This window comes from Macrosteles quadrilineatus, unplaced genomic scaffold, assembly GCF_028750875.1.
Source record: "Macrosteles quadrilineatus isolate MER2022 unplaced genomic scaffold, UCM_ALF_1.0 Scaffold_4__1_contigs__length_99947679, whole genome shotgun sequence".
NCBI lineage: Eukaryota > Metazoa > Arthropoda > Insecta > Hemiptera > Cicadellidae > Macrosteles > Macrosteles quadrilineatus.
The window spans coordinates 27,803,113-27,822,154 of record NW_026542597.1 but is presented as its reverse complement, the minus strand read 5'-3'; the positions used below and the strand labels follow the sequence as shown (position 1 = coordinate 27,822,154).

Here is a 19,042-nt window from a genome sequence, read left to right as displayed (position 1 = left end):
GCCCCTCTCTATTCCAATGCAGGATCAAGTAACTGCGACGCGTCTCTTTGTTCGTATACTTGCATTGAAATCACGTGATTCGCCGTTAGATAAGCCTAAAAGGCCAAAAAGAACTAAGGAAATTGTTACAGCTTATCTTAAATACAAAAAGCAAAAAAACAACTAAACTACACTTAATTTAGGGACGGTGACACGCTAACATTACCACCCGTTTTTGAAAGAATTTGTTTGCTGAAGGCTGACAATTCTTTGAACAACAAAACGTAACATTACCGTAACAGAAATTACAAAGCCAAATAATTGTTCCCACAGATACACAATGTGCTGACCACTAATCTAATAATGTGAGTAATCTGAACGGCATTGCCTCCCTAGATTCTTCCATCACTTCAGATTCTTCTACTAAACTAAATAAAAAAGGATACCTAACCAAGATTATCAATTATTTAAGATCGGGACGCCACTATCATAATTATATAGATGAATTACTTATGAAATATTAAATTGAACCTTAATAATGTAATGAAACCTCAGCAGCAGTTATAACACTATATTTGTATCCTAACCTCTCATCCAATATTTATTTAATACAACATAAACATAACTTTTGACAGTTGATCTAAAGCAATCCACAAGAAAAAACACAAACAGGGCAGCCAACCAAAACAAATGGACGCTTAAACTAAACCTTTTACCTGTGGGCATGGAGAAAACGAACAAAGGCTTAAGCTCAAGCTTAATTTTAAACTAGCTCAAGTTAAGCGTGATTTGGGGAAAGCGGCCCAGTAGAACTAATGCTAAAGCACCTATCATTCTTCTGAGTTAAGGTGGCAGACTTATATCAAATCAAATCTTTAATTACCATTAAATAACATGTGTTACAATAGATTTTGTCAATACATACACTTTACTGTTCTTCTGGCATAGGCTGTAGTTGGTGTTGTTCAGGAAATGAAAGGCATGGAGGGAAACACTTTTGAAATGTGTCTAAGGAACATGTCAACCTTAGTCTTTAACAAGACTTCAAGATCCCGCCACGCATCCCACACTCATCCTTCACTCATATTTGGGTTAAAATACGCACATAGTGGCATCCCCATCTTAGATAATTGATCATCTTAGATAATTATCAGGGATGAGTCTGGAAGTTATATAATATCTCCTGGAAGAGGAGGGATTCAGGAAAGCCCCTATGCAGTTCTTTTTTTAAGCACTTTGACAACGAAAACTTTTTTAATCTCTCACTCCATGGTAAAGGGCGTTGAAGAGGTCCCGATTCAAATAGGTATAATTTTGAGTTATTTTCTTGTTGGTTGGTGTAAAAAAACTGAAGATTAAAAAAAGAATCTAGAAAAATAACAATGGAGTTTATTCTTGAAGTTATTATAAGTTAGGCCTAATACAAAATAAAATAATCTAGTGTGTGGTGGTGGCCCAATCACAAGTATGACTGACTCACTGGTGTGTGTGAGGGGTTCCGTCGAACGCTGCCGCTATCAAACAATATTTTACATTTGTATTTATACTTAGTTGCTATTATCTCGAATGAATGATAAATATCCTTTGTAAGCTTTTTGTTAGTTCTACTAAAACTTTTATTTATTTTTTAACAGAGTAGCAGGGCACTGCACGGCGAGGCCTTGGTGCAGCCGCTCCACTCTAAGGACGGCACCATTGTGGAATTATTATACATATATGATTTTCAAAGTTACAGTAACCCTTTGCTTCTCACAGTTGTTAGTGAATGAATAAATTTAATTTAGATTAAAAGGAAAAATATATTGATAAAATTTAAACCAGTTGTTTGATATTAAATCAATAGACTTCTAGTACATCTAGAAATTTACTATGTTTCCTTACAATCTTTAAAAATATGAGTAGGCATATTGAAAATAAACTATAAAACCAAGCAATGCAAAAGTCCTTGGATTGCCAATAATAGAAAATGTAAAAACTATCGAGTCTCCTCTTAGTGTCAAGTAGAGTGTTTTAACCTAACGCTAAGAAATTGAAAAAAAGATTACTAATGAACTATAATAACTACCATTAAAGTTTAAAAATCAACGGTGTTTAACTGATAAACTAGTGTACCTGTTGCTCGAAATCGAGCAATTGTCAAGTACCGGTATTATACAGAAGCTATTTTAAAACTACAGTAATAACAGTCATAATTTTTGATGAGTTTAAAAGACCCGACTAAATGCTTATGTAACTAATTGAAATACTCACGCTATTTAATAGCGCTTTGAAATAATAAAGGCTCCTTATAAAAATATTTTAGAATTTTTTGGACCCAACCTTATTTTTTAGTGTTTTTTACAAATGTTTCCCGGCTTAAAGCTGTTACCAATAACATTTCTTGCACGTATTTATTTGATCTGTCTTTAGGTAGGTTTACTTTACCACTGTGACAACATGATGTGTAATAAATCACATCCGAAGATAAATAAGTAATAAATAATTGTCTTCATAGTTTTTATTACTTCCAAAATAAGTTGCTTAGCATAACTGGCAAAAATGATTCATCTCCCCAAGTGATTGAGTAGCCTACCTGGATTCCTTTACTGTGAGACCAGGTGTCTCCTCTACTCTTCTCATACGTATAAGATTTCCTGTTGTCTCCTCCTCCTGTTTTCAATATTTCTCCTTTAAACTCAAGAAATTGTCCGTTCTTCCAACGAAACTGATTCACTGTTTAGATTTGTCTATAACCTCCTAAATATTACAAACATCAATATTTTACTCCCAAAAAGCTGGTGAGTTTCTTTTTATATACAGCTCTGTTTTATTTGTTTAAAAATTTGTTTTCCATGCAATTCTTATGGGGAAAATGCGAGCTTTGAGAGCGTCTCGTGCCCTTAAGGGTAAGAGTTTTTGAATTCGAAAACCTACAATTGAGACGAATTATTTTACACCTGAAACATTAAAATCGGTCCATAAATAACGGAGGAGTTTTGTTCACAAAAAACAGCCCTCACGTATTAATATAAAGAGATGTTTTAACTTTTCTGGTTGATCAGTAAAAACAAGAAGTATAAACATACATTTTATTCATTTATAATTGCAATAGGTGTACAACAAAAAAAATTAAAGATCTTACCGGTATGTGTGTTTTTGTTTTTAAGAAAATGTGTATTAAACTAGGAATTTATTGTTTTTACAGAATTCTTAAAAGAGACTGTGTTCTTAATAGTTTTGTGCTTTTTAGAATCCAAAGTTTTACCAAAGAGGTTAGCTAAACTGAATAGTATAGGGACAATATGACTGTTTTATCCATATAAAATAAATTGAATACTACTGACATAATCAAACTTTACTGTTGTTTCGCTTAATCTGCTTCTTCTACGATCGGCTCACTGTTACGTCTACTGGTGCTGCTGCCTCCATGTAATTTTGTCATCACGGGAGAACAAATCCTCATCAGTTCCTGGTACTTGTCCTCGTACTCTTCTTTGTCGGCCATCATGTTGTGCTCCAGCCAAACAATCGTGTCTTGACAAGCATCCAATGCCCTCCTCTTATCACTTCCACTTAGCTTTCCTCCGTCATCTTCCAACGCTTGTTTTATGCTAAACGCGTAGCCTTCCAAGCGATTTCTCAAACCGACCCTTTCTCTTTGTTTATTATCATCATTTTTGTAACGTTCAGCTTCATTTAACATCCTGTCAATTTCGTCTGTTGACAACCGCCCTTTGTCGTTTTTAATCACAATATTTTTGGATCGCCCAGAACTATTGTCTTTAGCCGAAACATTCATGATTCCATTTGCGTCAATGTCAAACGTCACATCAATCTTTGGAATGCCTCTGGGCGCTGGAGGGATACCCGTCAGATCGAATGTTCCCAACAGGTTGTTGTCCTTGGTCATCGCTCTTTCCCCTTCATACACTTGGATCGTTACTGCTGTCTGGTTGTCCGAGTAAGTGGTGAAGGTTTGCATTTGCTTACAGGGAATTCTGCTGTTTCTTTCTATTATAACACTCATCACTCCTCCTGCGGTTTCAATACCCAAAGAAAGAGGTGCGACATCCACTAGAAGCACATCCTGTATTGCAGAACTTTTGTCTCCACTGAGGATTGCTGCCTGAATAGCAGCACCATATGCGACTGCTTCATCTGGGTTTATTGAAAGATTAAGCGCCTTGCCGGAGAAAAAGTTTTGAAGAAGATTCTGAATTTTTGGTATGCGGGTCGATCCTCCAACAAGTACAACATCGTGAATGGCATATTTATCTAATTTTGCATCATTAAGCGCTTTTTCCACAGGCTGTAAAGTAGCTTTGAACAGATCTGAGCAAAGCTCTTCAAATCTTGCTCGAGAAATTTTTGTGTAGAAATCAACGCCATCAAAGAGTGCATCGATTTCAATACTTGCCTCGGTGCTTGAGGAGAGTGTTCGTTTTGCTCTTTCTGCTGCAGTTCTTAGGCGCCTTAGAGCTCTTGCATTGTTCCGAATATCTTTCTTAAATTTCCTTCTAAACTCTTCACAGAAATGATTTACTAGACGGTTATCAAAATCTTCTCCTCCGAGATGAGTATCTCCTGCAGTAGCTTTAACCTCAAACAAAGATCCCTCGTCAATGGTCAGTATTGACACATCAAAAGTGCCACCACCTAGATCAAAGATCAGGACAACTCTTTCTCCACTCAGTCCCTTATCTAGACCGTAAGCTAGTGCCGCTGCGGTAGGTTCATTTATAATTCTCAATAGGTACGTTAATACCAGCAATCGCACCCGCATCTTTTGTGGCTTGACGTTGGGAATCGGTGAAGTATGCAGGAACTGTTATGACAGCGTCACCGACCTTACCTCCTAGAAACGCTTCTGCAATCTCTTTCATCTTGGTCAGCACCATCGAACTTATTTCTTCCGGAGCAAACGTTTTGGTTTCACCTTTGTACTCTACGCGAATTTTAGGTTTTCCAGCATCGTCGACCACTTTGAACGGCCACAGCTTCATGTCACTCTGGACGGTTTTGTCTTCGTAGCGCCTGCCTATGAGTCTCTTAGCGTCAAACACCGTGTTCTCTGGGTTCATGGCTACTTGGTTCTTCGCTGCGTCGCCGATAAGTCGCTCAGTGTCCGTGAACGCGACATAGCTGGGTGTTGTCCGGTTGCCTTGGTCGTTAGCGATAATCTCCACCTTCCCGTGTTGGAAAACTCCGACACAAGAATACGTCGTTCCCAGGTCAATACCTATGGCCAGCCCTCCTTTTGGCATGTTTACACGTCACTCACTGTCAAGTTACCGATATCACAATCAATCAACTCTAAACCTAACCCAAACTCACAAAACAAACCTACCAATGACTCCCTGACTATGATTGTTTGAATACACCGGCTGACTGAACTCAACTTCACTTCACAAGTTCACTCACTCACTATTGTTTGTATTCAATTGAACCTCCCGCGGCTGAAACCTTGAATGTGATTGGTGTTACTATTGACAACTCTTTGTGAGATCCAATCACAGAGCTCGTTGCATCCACAAGGGAGGGATGTGAATTTCCAGAATGTTGTATCACAGCTGATGCCATGGAGATAATGTATTGCTGTCAGACTCGCGTTTGCGTTTCCAGACTCTTTTCTGCTAGAATGTTTTAGGGCAAGGTCGCACGAAACAGTTACCTAACTTATTGATCACACAATCTTAAAGTTGGCTTTTTGTTATGGCCAAACCCTAGAATTCGTCTACACAAAACTCTTTGTTGGATTTTCTGTTTAATCGTTTACGTAAAGTAAAATGTTACAAAAGTAGGTCATTAATCTGTTTATAGGTTTTATTATATAATCTTGTGGAAAGAAGTGCACATACCGTCATGTTACATATTAGATATATTCATATACAGTATTATATTTATTTTTACTTTTAATGTTAATTAATTAATGCTTATTTAGCTGAAAATTTCCATTTACCTGTAATAATCTGCTGCATATCAGGAAGACACATTGATCTGTGATCTCTCCTAGCTGAGTGAGACACCACAAAATGTAATTAATTTTACATTTCATTGTGTTTGTAAACTTGTAAATTGAATCTGTTCCTCGTCCCTAAAAGGAAGTGTTTTCGTTTTCTCATGTTTGTGATATGCAAATTTTAAATCTTTTAACATAACGATCATTAAAATCCACATCATCAACGTAATTGTTTTGTGATATTTTATATTTTTAGGAGTTTAATGAGTTGTTTCGTATGTGGTTGTCGTGTGTAAGTAAGGAGTTTTTGTATTACTCACGACCTTTTAACAAATAACTTCTTATCTAAAGTTATAATTTAAAAATGTTAAAACATTTTCAATTTCTTATTCTGCGGCCCCTTGCGTGCTGTTATATGTAAGTTAACATATAACATACAGTTTGTTGTTATGACATTTGACTCATGGCGTACCTTTGTGCATGAATAGAAATGGAAAAAGGTTTTCATTAATTTAAATATACATGTGTAGGCTACGTATGTAAACTATAATCAAAGATAAAACAATATGTCTACACATTACAATGCACCCATTCACGACCGGGTCGACTCTAATATCGAATCTTAATCATCTTAGGGAGAGAAGACGATATACGTCTACAGTCTACTTCTGCTAACTTACTTCGATCAACTGGCTAAGATACAAAATACTGGCCAACAGTCGGTTCTGAATGAAATTAATACTGCAACGCAATCCAATACTAGATAAAATGCCTACGCGCCGGCCAGTAATTTCGCTACCGGTACGCTAGATCATCAATATGGACAATATGACTATCACCCGAAGAGCACGATTTGACATAATAAAATAGTTTTAGGCCTTTTTTGCTTTGTTATTCTTTACCTCGAGGGGTTTACGATTCCATTTCAGGTTTGCGAGAAATATGTTTTAGACAACTGTGGTTTAAACGTAATAGTGTAGGCTACATACAAATGTGAAACGAGTAGGCTACATACAAATGTGAAACGATATGCCATAAATCCACAAATTAGTAGGCATGTCTATTGTTAGTGGAGGACCAAAAACTAATTTTGGCTAAATCATTACACTTTCAACCTGATTAAACTTGAAATTTATCAAAATCCGGTTAAGCCACAGTTAAACATTAGAAACGTGGAATTTATAACGTTCAAATACAGTCTTTAACATAATATTTATACTAATTATGATAGATGTCGAGTTTGTCTGAATTGCGGATTTAGTAAAAATCAAATAGCCTACACAGTCATACGCAGACAGATACTACACGAACTTGAATTGGACCTATGTTCATGAATTATGTTTGGACGCAAGGAACAAATCCACAAAAGACAGTTCCGGTACACTTTGAGTACCTAAACCTAGTATTGTGTAACGTTAATGTTGTTTGGCGGTTTCCATTGTGGTTGATGCCTGATAGGAAACTGAGTCAAATCGTGTTTATTTGTGACTAAGGTCAAAACGCCCATCAATACAATTGACAATCAGCAGTCATACTGGCTGATTCTTATTGATTAGGTTTTATTTGATTCCTCAACCTAGACCCTACGAGAAAACCTGACACACCAGGAGGCTTAAATTGAAGAGTGTTGAATGAACATGTGACAGATGACAGATTTGTCACTGACCAAGTGATCAGCTGATTCTCTTACTTTACACATGATTTGTGAAAAGCCAGTGATCGAGGACAGCTGGGTACAATTTATTGAACCATAAAAAGGTGTTGCCTTTTAGCGAATTTCCTTATGGGGAAGTAGCTATTACCGTAGGTCTCATGGTAAGACCTTGGCCCGGGACCGACTTACTTTTTCATTATGATGTCCCCAGAGGCCAAAAACACCATTCGTTCAATTTTGTATATATGTATATAAATAATCGAAAACATTATAAAAACATTACCCTTTTAAATTCATTCTAATTAACAGACGTGTTTCAACACTTAGGTTGTTAATTAAAATGAATTTAAAAGGGTACACTAATGTTTTTACAATGTTTTCGATTATTTATATAGTAGTAGCCCTAATCACCATCATACTTATTATATATGTATATATATATATATATGTGTTATATATATATATGTCCGTCCAGACGATAACTTGAGTAATTTTTGTCCGATTTTGATAAAATTTGGTTTGAAGGTGTAAGGCGGGATAAACTTGAATGAGTTCGCGAACCAGCATGAACGGACCATGGGAACGGGGTTTAACGGGGGTTTTATGGGGTAGGAATGGGATTTTCTCATTTTTACTCATTCCACACAAAATAATCAATTAGCCTAATAAACATAATTGATAAACACAAAATTTATCAATTTTTCTCCACACCTTTTTAAAGAGCTTAAAAACCGAATAAATTAGTATATCAAATAAGTGCTTTTGCACGGTGATTGGTTAAGTAGAAAATTCAAAAAATTGTTAATTTAAAATTCCCATGTTATTCTTATGGAGAATATTGTAAAATGTTGTAGTTGGCTTGTTTATGGATATATTTTGATCAAACTTGGCGGATTTATTTATTTCATACTAAGCTATTTTAATAAAAAAACACACTTAATTAGTTTTCCTGTAGCAGCTAACCTAGGCACTCGTTAAAGATAGATGTTAATTTAATGATTAATTGAAAATCAATCCAGGCAAATGGAAATTCGCTTAGTTGGCAGGTTTGCTGCAGTGGGGGTATTTCAGTATCGAATCGGCAACCCGACATTTGTATACTTTAATGTCACAACCTATTGGCGAAGTTATTATTTCAAATTAGTATTAATTCCAATATAAACAGTTCTTCTTGAAGATTGCTTTACTCTTGCTTCTCAAATGTAGTGTAAAAAAGGAACACATCCCCCCCTAATATCATAAAATATCCTCATAGTTTAAATTACAGCATCCTATCCACAACTTTACTAAATTTGTTGTTGATCAATACAATTTCCATCCCTCATCGACATGTTTATGTGTATGTTCTCTTTATTTACTCAAACTATAGGTAAATAAAGCAGCAGTTAACTCAGGGTTGCCACCATAGAGGGATCAAAAAATCCATGCAGAATTCATGGTTTTCATGGGCAGTTTAAAAAAAATTCATGGTCGGTCCGCTCATATAATTTCAACACAATTGATTTTTGCTGATTTCAGAAATTGACATTAAAGAGGCAGTTTCTTTGTGTGTTACTATTGAATAACCTTTCATACATGAAATTTAACTATTTTAGAGTGATTTATAAATATACATTCAAAACAAAGTTGAAAACAAAAGGGGTCCAGCTAATACAACACATTGGAGAAGAATTGTAAAATATCTACCTATATATAAGTGTAGGTCTACTTCAGTCTTTCCATCGGAATAAACATACCGGAACAAAGATACCGTACACCTGGCCAAAAAAGTCCTGTTTTATCCCTCCACATGAATGTCATAAAATATCCTTTAAGTTTACTGGTTTATCTTATTACACAACGTACTAAGATATGATTGGTTTATCCACAAAGCTAAAAAAATCAGGCGTCAAGAGTCGGAAATTTTGTTTTATTGTACACCCTGTTTCAATTCCGAGCATGGTCTAAAACTTCTGTTTTTGTGATTCAAGTCCCTTTATCCATACGCGGCCTACGTTACGTTGGCCTAGTAATGATTTTTCAAACCATATTAAGTGTTCGGAAAGACTCAGCTGACATCAGCATCTAACCTCGAATGACTTGGAATGAACTAAGCAATTGTTTCTGATCGTGGAACATGTTAAATAATCATCTCCAGACAGTATTCTCTTGGTGTTGGTTTCTATGAACTGTTTTTAAATATACAAAAAAATGTTATTTGGCAAATTTAATTGTACTGATTGAATAATTAATCCCGATTTTTAAAACTCATGGTTCAATGGAGAAATTCATGCATAATCCATGCCTTTTTTCATGGTCACAAGAATTCATGCATAATTCAAGCTTTTCAAGGTTTTCATGGCTGGTGGCAACCCTGTAACTGCATTTATCAGCTGATCATTTAATTAATGAAATAATGTAAACTTTGAAAGCATGAAAGGGCTTCGGAATCGACCTGTGGTAGCAGGGGCCCTTAGAAAAGTCGTACATACCAATAATTCACGGCAAATATACCCACTCTGAGCTTCACTGTTTCATATGCATATACAAAGTGTCCAAAAAGCCCTGGGCCGGTTAAATATTCAAAATAAAACTAGTCCTACAACACTTTGCTAAAAGTTATTGGACATAATCTATTTTATCACATATCCAGTGATCCGCTACATCCTCTGTGTCCTGAGGTCTACATTAATAGTTTGTTTATTTGCTTGTCATCTGGTTTGATTATTGTTTCATGTTTACTTTAAGTTTTGGATTTTGTTATTAAATACAATGAAAGAAGTGGCTCTAACAAAATGGGTTTTAATGTAATATATTTAAGGGCACAACATGGTGGCAGCGGTGGGATTCGAACCCACGCCTCCGAAGAGATGCTGCATTACAATGTCAGACTCAGAAAACTCAGATATAACAGTAAGAAGACAAACATCTAAAATGACACAACATTCAGCAACATTGGGCTTCATTGATAAATACTCCTTTAAACCAGAAGATTGGGGCCCATGGTTAAAAAAGTTCAATAGGTACAGAAATGCTACCAATTTAGATCAAATAGATGGAGAAAAGCAAGTAAATTTCCTTATAATATCCATGGGTGATAATGCAGAAAATGTATTAATAGCAGCAGGAGTAACAGAAGAAGATGAAAAGACTTATGATAAAGTGGTGGAAAAACTTAATAAGTATTTTACACCAAGGGTGAATTTGACCTATGAGAGAGCGAAATTCAATCAACGAGTACAAAAGCAAAATGAACCGATATCAGATTTTATAACAGATGTACATCAATTAGCTTCTTCATGTGATTACAAAGACATGAAAGACAGCCTTATTAGGGATAAACTCATTGTTGGAATAACAGATTCAAAGTTATCTAAGGAACTTCAACTGATGGCTGACCTAACCTTGCATGAAACAATAAATAGATTGAAACAAAGTGAAATTATAAAGAACCAACAAATTACTGTTAACAGATCAAGAGAACAAGATTTTGCAGAAATAGACCAAGTGAAAAAACATCCGAACTTGAAACAAAACATAAGACAATATACTTCTAATTGTTTTTACTGTGGAGGACAGAGGCATCCTAAGGAGGAATGTCCTGCTCAGAATATTGAATGCTACTACTGTGGATTGCAAGGACACTTCAGCCGATGTTGTAAAAAGAGACAGAATAATAAATACAGAAATCAGAACAATAAATACAGAAACCCAACCCTGAATCAAATTCAGGAAAATACCGAGAACAGATTGGAACAGGATAATAGAAGCGAGGACGGGTATTACATTAACAGAGCTGAAGTTAAGAAAATAAGAGCGACAACAAGGAACTACAATAAACAGAATGAATTTGAAATTGATGTAAAACTTGATGGGAAATTGGAACATTTCAAGATTGACAGTGGAGCCGACGTGACGATTGTGCCTCCAAGAATGGCTAGAAACAAATTATTGACTAAATCAAACATTGTTTTAAAAACACCTGGGGGGAAGTATTTAACAGTTTTAGGTAAATTTGAAGGTGTAATTCAGTATAAGAATAAAACAACTCGTCAAACAATATATGTGATCAATGGTCAAGAGGAAGCATTGATTGGGAAACCATGCATCTCAGCCCTAGGGTTCTTAAGGGTCATCAGAGGAGTTAAAAATGACATTCAGTCAAGTGAATATTGTAGCAACCAGAATATCAACACAGACCTACAGAAGATCAAGAATAAATATCCAAGTTTATTTAATGGGATTGGTAAGATGAAGAAAGGAGCTCAACTTAAACTGAAACAAAATGCGGTACCGATGGAGTTAAAAACTCCTAGAAACATACCTATTCCATTAAGAGAAAAAGTGAAAAATGAACTTAAAAGAATGGTTGAAGCGGGAATCATTGAAGAAGTTTGCGGACCTACGGAGTGGTGTCATCCAATGGTGGTAAGACCTAAACCTAATGGCAGTGTAAGAATATGCATTGATCCTTCAGCTTTAAACAACCATTTACAGAGAGAAAATAACGTTTTTAATACTGTTGAGGACTTACTTGGATGTCTAGGGAATTCCAAATGGTATTCAAAATTAGATGCTAATTCGGGGTTTTGGCAAATACCGCTAGATGAGGGTTCCTCAAAATTGACAACATTTATAACACCATTTGGTAGATTTTGTTTTAAAAGACTTCCCTTCGGAATTTCAACAGCCCCGGAAATATTTTGTAACAGGATGAAAAGTATTATTGGAGACATCCCAGGAATTTTGTGTTATATGGATGATATTTTAATTACCGGAGAAAGTAAACCCGAGCATGACAGCAGACTAGACCGAGTGTTACAAGAATTGGTAAAAGAAGGAGTTACCTTAAATGACAAGTGTGAAATAGGAAAAACAAAGATTTCATTCTTAGGTCACATTATTTCTTCTGGTATGATTCAAGCAGATCCCAAATACTTACAAGCAATAATCGATTTCCCCACACCCAGTGATGTGGGAAGTGTTAGGAGATTTCTAGGGATGTTGAATCATGTCGGAAAATTCATAGAAAACCTTGCTGATATCGTTCAACCACTGAGGGAACTACTAAAAAAAGATAGGGCTTTTGTTTGGGGTCCTAGTCAAGAACAATCATTTAAAACAGCCTTAAAGAGTTTACAAACAACTCCTGCCTTAATACCATTCAATTTGAAAAGGAGAACTATAATTTCGGCCGATTCATCAGCTTATGGTTTGGGTGCAACACTTTTGCAAGAACATCAAGGACATTTAAAACCTGTGGCCTACGCATCAAAGAGCTTAACACCGACTCAACAGAAATATGCACAAATTGAAAAGGAGGCTTATGCAATAGTATGGGCATGTGAACGTTTCAAAAATTTTATAACAGGATTGAAGTTTCAAATTCAAACTGATCATAAACCTCTGATTCCTCTTTTAAGTAGTAAGGGTTTGGATGAACTGCCGCTAAGAGTTCAGAGATTTAAAATGAGATTAATGAGATATTCGTACGACATATTGTGGGTACCAGGAAAACAATTAACAACTGCTGACACGTTATCAAGAGCGCCAATCAACAAAACTGAAGAGGAAGATATTGAGAAACTTGCAGAAGAAGCAGAAGCATGTGTAAGAACAGTAGTTCAAGCAATCCCAGTATCATCTAATAAATTAGATGTAATAATAAAAAATCAAAGAGAAGAATTACAGGAATTGTTAGATATTACAATTCAAGGATGGCCTAAAAATAAGAACCTATTAAATGAAAGATTAAAAGAATACTGGGATCATCAAGCAGAATTGTCGATCAATGAAGATATACTTATGAGAAATAATCAAATAGTGATTCCTCCATCCTTGAGAAAAGAAATGTTAGATAATATTCATCAAGGTCATCAAGGTATTAAAAGATGTAAAGAAAGGGCTAAAATGTCAGTATGGTGGCCCAAAATTAATCATCACATCGAACAAAAAGTAACCTATTGCCCGCAATGCATTGCTGACAGAGTGCCTCCTCGCCATCCTATGATTCCTACAGAGGTTCCTGAAAGACCCTGGCAGAAAATCGGAGTAGATTTTTGTGAATTCAACAATGATAAATACATAATTATCATGGATTATTATTCCAAATACATCGATGTATATAAGGTATCTAACTGTTCAACGGCAATATTGATTAAATCAATGAAGACATCGTTTGAAAAGCATGGCATCCCCGAGTCAATTAGATCAGACTCAGGTGTGCAATTTCTATCAGAAGAATGGGAACTATTCAAATCAGAATACGACTTCACAGTGGAAACTAGTTCACCATACCATCATCAGTGCAATGGTCAAGCTGAAAGTGGTGTGAAAATCTTCAAAAACATATTAAAGAAGTGTAAGGATAGACATCTGGGCTTATTGGCATACGACGCCAAAGGAATGTGGTTATAGCCCATCACAACTATTAATGGGACGGATTTTAAGAACAAATCTACCAGTGAATAAAGCAACTCTACTTCCAGCCACTCCAAATCACAATAGATATAGACTTAGACAAATGGAAGAAAAGAGGAAACAGGAACAACAGTTCAATAAAAGACATAGAGTGACCCAGGTCAAGGATTACCCAGAAAACGCTAAAGTTTGGGTATCGGACCGAAGAGAAGAAGGGGTAATCAAGGAGAAGTTAGAGAACAGGAAATATAACGTTGAAACAAAAAAGGGAGGAAGATATATCAGGAATTCAAAATTCTTATTCCCTAATTCAAAATTCTTATTCCCTATGTTCTCCTCTGGAGAAAGAGAAAATCCTGATAAAGAAAACCCCCATACACAGACACTTCCTCCAAGACAGACACATACACCAAGATCCAACCTACATAATCATTCTTCAACCATACACAGACCTACCAGAATTGTTAAACCTGCCAAGAGGTTCATAGAAGAACTTTAAGAGGGAGATGTCCTGAGGTCTACATTAATAGTTTGTTTATTTGCTTGTCATCTGGTTTGATTATTGTTTCATGTTTACTTTAAGTTTTGGATTTTGTTATTTAAATACAATGAAAGAAGTGGCTCTAACAAAATGGGGTTTAATAGTTTAATGTAATATATTTAAGGGCACAACACTCTGGGATCCTACTCCTAGCAGGACTTGCTAGGAGTCGGAAATAAATCTTAAATGTAAGCATAGGTCGATTCGATATGCACCTAAACTAAAGGTCTTTGTTAGTAGAATACAATGCCCCAAATTTGAGCTCAAACTGAGTAAAAAAATGGCAGTCCTTTAAAGATTCAAGGAGATAGCAGGTTCTAGAAATCTTTGAATCGCTGTCATTTTTGACTCTGTAATCCGTTTGGGTTAGCAGCTCTGTACTTAAGACCTTAAAAATTTTATATGCATATAAACCTATGATTACATTCAAGATTTTCTTCTGACTCCAAGTGAACTCCCCCTGAGGAAGTAGCTGATCACTGAATATGTGATAAAATAGACTTATACGTCCAGTAACTTTGTGAAAAGTTTTGAAGCTATATTTAAATATTCAACCGACCCGGGACTTTTTGGACACCGGTATACGGGGTGTCCCAGAACTCTCTGGAACCAGTTGTATATTTGATCCTTAGGTCAAAACGCAAATACACCATATAAACATGAGTCTAAGATGCCTGGTTTTCATTCTGTATCTGTATGTGGTTTTCACAAATGAATCCATAACTTGGTAGTTTGCACTTATGTAGTGGACAGGTAAGGTTAATCTTTGCACTAAGTATCCGGTTTATAAATTGTACCAATCCAAAATGGCGGCAATTTTTACCTTTTCTTCCTTAAATAACTCAAAAACTGTTAATTTTACAAATTACTTACAAGAATAACTTGTTATTTGAAACAATAAAAAAAAAACATACTAATATTATAAATGTGAAAGTTTGTTTGTACAAGTTAGATCACACATTTTGAAATTTGGTATTGGTATGGCTTAAAAATTGCACACCTTTACTGACTTTAAAATTCACACTAAACACCCAATCATCTTTTTGTATCTGAAAGTCAACATACATGTTTAAAAACTAATCAGCTGATTTTATTGTTGCCTGAAAATGTTATTATTTATTTAGGTCATAAGGTCAGTTCCTCTAACCTTTTCAACTGAGTGTACACTTTAAAAGTGAGTGTAAAAAGTTAGAGGAACTGACTACATTAAGTACTAATAACTAACTTCATAACCTGAATCTTTTTAATTATGATTCTAAAAATTGAATTGAAAAAGCTAGTTTAAAAGACTGTCTTAGGTACACCAAACAATCAAAACTACAATAACATTTTGTAACGCTTCTTCCCTTTCAGTCATTTTAAAAATTAATCCCATTAAGTACTTACCAATCAATCATATGAGCATGAGGAAGAAAAATGACACTCGTTTAACACATAAGCTTTATTCTGTCAAGTATTCATATTGTTGATACAGAGAATAAGTCCAAACGGAAAAATTGTGCTTTCGCCGTATATATTTATAAAAAATCTTTTTTATATTTATACAATACATTCATTTATCTTATACATGACTCTCAGAGTTGGCACTTGTTTAGATGTCTTCAGGTGCCTGAAAATAAAAAAAAAATACTATCAGCTAGCAGGCGAGGATTTTATGTTTGGAAAATCTACTAATGAAAAAATTAAAATAATCCGAAACCTTAAGAACAACTTGTACCAATCAATTAAACACTGGCAATATTCTTTTTTTATGACTAAAATTTTTACAAAAGCAAAAATCTAAACACAATCTTTCACAACTTTAATTTTTGAAATAAAAGTCAATTGTTTCCCTTGCGACAAAAGGAAGATAAAAATACTAACCCAGATTCTACAATTATGCCCCAAAAAAACACAAATTTTTCATTCTACCATGAAAAAAAAAATACTAATCTGGTTAGTTAATAAAACGACATGTGAGGGATGAAAATGAAAATCTGACATTAGGAACTACACCACACAAAGTTTTTTTTAAAAATAGGAATCATAAAATATTTAAGGTAGAAAAAAACAACTAAAAATATTACAAATCAAAAGTAATTTCCACTTTCATCAAGATGCTTTGTTTAAATATGATATGAAATACCATTTGTAACATAGACAAAATCAAACAATATGCAGCAATGTATACTAAACTAAATACAATATAACTTTTTTGGAAAACCCCTTAAATTTTCATACAATCAGAACTGTAATGTGAACTGTTTTCAAATCTCTTTTAATATTTTGAAAGTGAACAGTCTTGCAGGGTTGAAATCAATGTTTTTTTTTTTTCAATTTCACTTTCTAAGATCAACAAAAATAAATACAAAACAAAGCAATATTTAACTTAAATTATATATTTACAATAAAACAAAACATAATAAAGATAAAAACTGGATCATTAAGTAGTTATAATAATGTAACCAAACTATTTTAAAGCAAACGAAAATTTCATGTTGAATTCCAAAAGATTCACACATACGTGAAGTAACAATGTCGTTTTTTTCCTTAACCTAAGTTGTTTCCATATTAAAAACAAAATAATCACAGTTTCAAACACAGATATGTGAGTGACCAAGTTGTAATCCGATAAAAGAAATCACTTGAAACGGATGACCACTAGTTGGAGATAAAACACTTATTGTCGTGAACAAACGCTCTATACATTTTTGAATACAAAAATATCAAAGTTAAATAATGTTACAACAAAATTTACAAACGCACAGTGGGTAGAAAGGAGGGTGCTCAGACGAAACCAAAGTTTTTGGTTTTGATGGCGAGCAGCAGTTTCTGGCGTAGTACCGCGCGGGACGAGTACAGTGGTACGTAGAGTCTAGAGATGCAGGTGTTGGCTGTCGGCAAGTGTGCATCGTCTGCTGGTCGTATCGTCACACTCGGCATTGGTTGGAAGCCGTCCTCAGACGCTGGTAAGGCTGGTGATCCCGTCCAGAAATACACCTACAACAATTTTCATGGTGAAACTATTGGCAAAACCAGTTTTTAGGTGTTCCTCTCTTAACCACCCCTGGTCTTGACAAAAGTCAGGGTTATTTAAAATTTGAAACATGTTGTTTAACCAACCTTTCCCATGAAGGAATGGCCTCTGGATCTTTTGAATTAACTATAGTGGTTTATAGTACCTTGTTTCTGTCCAAAACGATCCTTTGTAGTTTACTAAGACTGCAGCTGTTTCGTTCTTTGTACAAAGGATTGTTTTGGACAATAACTAGGTAATATAAACCACTAACCTATAGTTAACCTTACTGCAATGATAAAATTGAATTGTGTCAGTAGGTTTGATATATATAAACCACACAGGAAACTAAAACAAAAAGTGAAAAGCAGAAAAAATTGATGACTTTTTCAAATGAGTATAAGAGCATAATTGAACATAATTAACTGGAATTATAATTTGCCTAGTTCAAATTATATTTGGCGTTTTGTTTTCAACCAAAGTATTCATATTTTTATAAGTAAACAATACAGTAGGTATTGAGGTATAGCGGAGACTGAGAATATCATTCTATGGTGCAGTTTATTACGAGGATTACTCAGACAGTCAGAAACGTTATGGAATTTAGAATAGTTTGTACATTGAAAGAGAGCAAATAATTAACTTGTTCCCTTACCAGGTCCATCCTCTCGAGGTTGGTCATCCGCTCGACAATGGACCACAGCCATCGCTTGAACTTGAGCAATCGTTCGCTGCTCTCGCCTGACTCGTCATTGAAGCTAGTGTATGATATGAGGACGGCGACATTGATATCTCCGACTCCGTTCAACAACAACCGCAAGTCCTCTGGGGTCAGTCCATCCAGAGATCCAGCTGGGAGTACGTCAAACACACCCATCCGGATAGCCTGAGAATAACAGAATTTGTATTATAATCCCACCGGTTAACTTAAAAATGATATAGGCCACCACAAATGAACAGCCAAAGTTTACGGAATTTGGTATATGTATATTGTTTCAACCAAACTGCAAATTCTTGTAGAATTTAGCCCTAGTAAAAATATTTAACTAAGTTTGCTTCAAGCTGTTTTGTCTTATTAACTAAAACAAACTTAATGTGAGCTTAAAAAACGGACAATTCAATACAATTTTTCGTTATTGCATCAACTAGATTATAATTTATTATTCATTAAGTATGGGTACCACTTCTGTTTTGTTTTGGTGTTCTATTGCATTTTTGGTCAATTACCAGCATGCTGAAGCACATGATTTATTAACTAAACCTATTTTCTTCCTATTTTCCGACTGAGTTAATGATCTATCAGCAAATCTTATCTTCCCCAACCCCCAATTTATTACAAAGGTGTTACCTCTAAAGCCTTTTGCTGAGCTTTGTACATCCGATACTCTGCGTATTTCCTCACATAGTCATAGACGTTGCTGGCCGTAACCTCAATATCTCGCCCTCCTGGGATCAGTTCCAAACTTCCACTCCCTTCTTCTACATTTAGGTCAATGCTGAAAATAAAATAAGTAATTTAATAATTTATTTTCTGTC

At 35.1% G+C, this 19,042-nt stretch overlaps 2 protein-coding genes and 1 pseudogene across 5 annotated transcripts in view; 1 reads left to right on the top strand and 2 right to left on the bottom strand.

Annotated features, from left to right (window-relative positions):
* Positions 1-3,076: 3,076 nt before the first annotated feature.
* On the bottom strand, positions 3,077-5,347 carry LOC128991820 (heat shock protein 70 A2-like; annotated as a pseudogene).
* Positions 5,348-10,433: 5,086 nt separating this feature from the next.
* LOC128992823 (uncharacterized) lies at positions 10,434-13,884 on the top strand. Its single transcript, XM_054416564.1, has 2 exons — positions 10,434-12,002; positions 13,789-13,884. Exons 1-2 carry the CDS (start codon positions 10,434-10,436, stop codon positions 13,882-13,884), a joined length of 1,665 nt encoding a protein of 554 aa, XP_054272539.1.
* A 2,053-nt stretch (positions 13,885-15,937) lies between these two features.
* The window catches only part of LOC128993380 (E3 ubiquitin-protein ligase UBR5), a 76,441-nt gene continuing 73,336 nt past the window's right edge, over positions 15,938-19,042 (bottom strand). For 3 of the 4 annotated variants that reach the window (XM_054417247.1, XM_054417249.1, XM_054417250.1), the window contains exons 49-51: positions 18,855-19,002; positions 18,162-18,392; positions 15,938-17,490 (exon numbers count right to left, since the gene is read on the bottom strand). In XM_054417247.1, coding sequence (XP_054273222.1) covers positions 17,278-17,490; positions 18,162-18,392; positions 18,855-19,002 — 592 coding nt within the window. In that variant the 3' untranslated portion in view covers positions 15,938-17,277. The remainder of the gene's footprint in view (positions 17,491-18,161; positions 18,393-18,854; positions 19,003-19,042) is intronic. The other variant, XM_054417248.1, reaches the window with a different exon arrangement.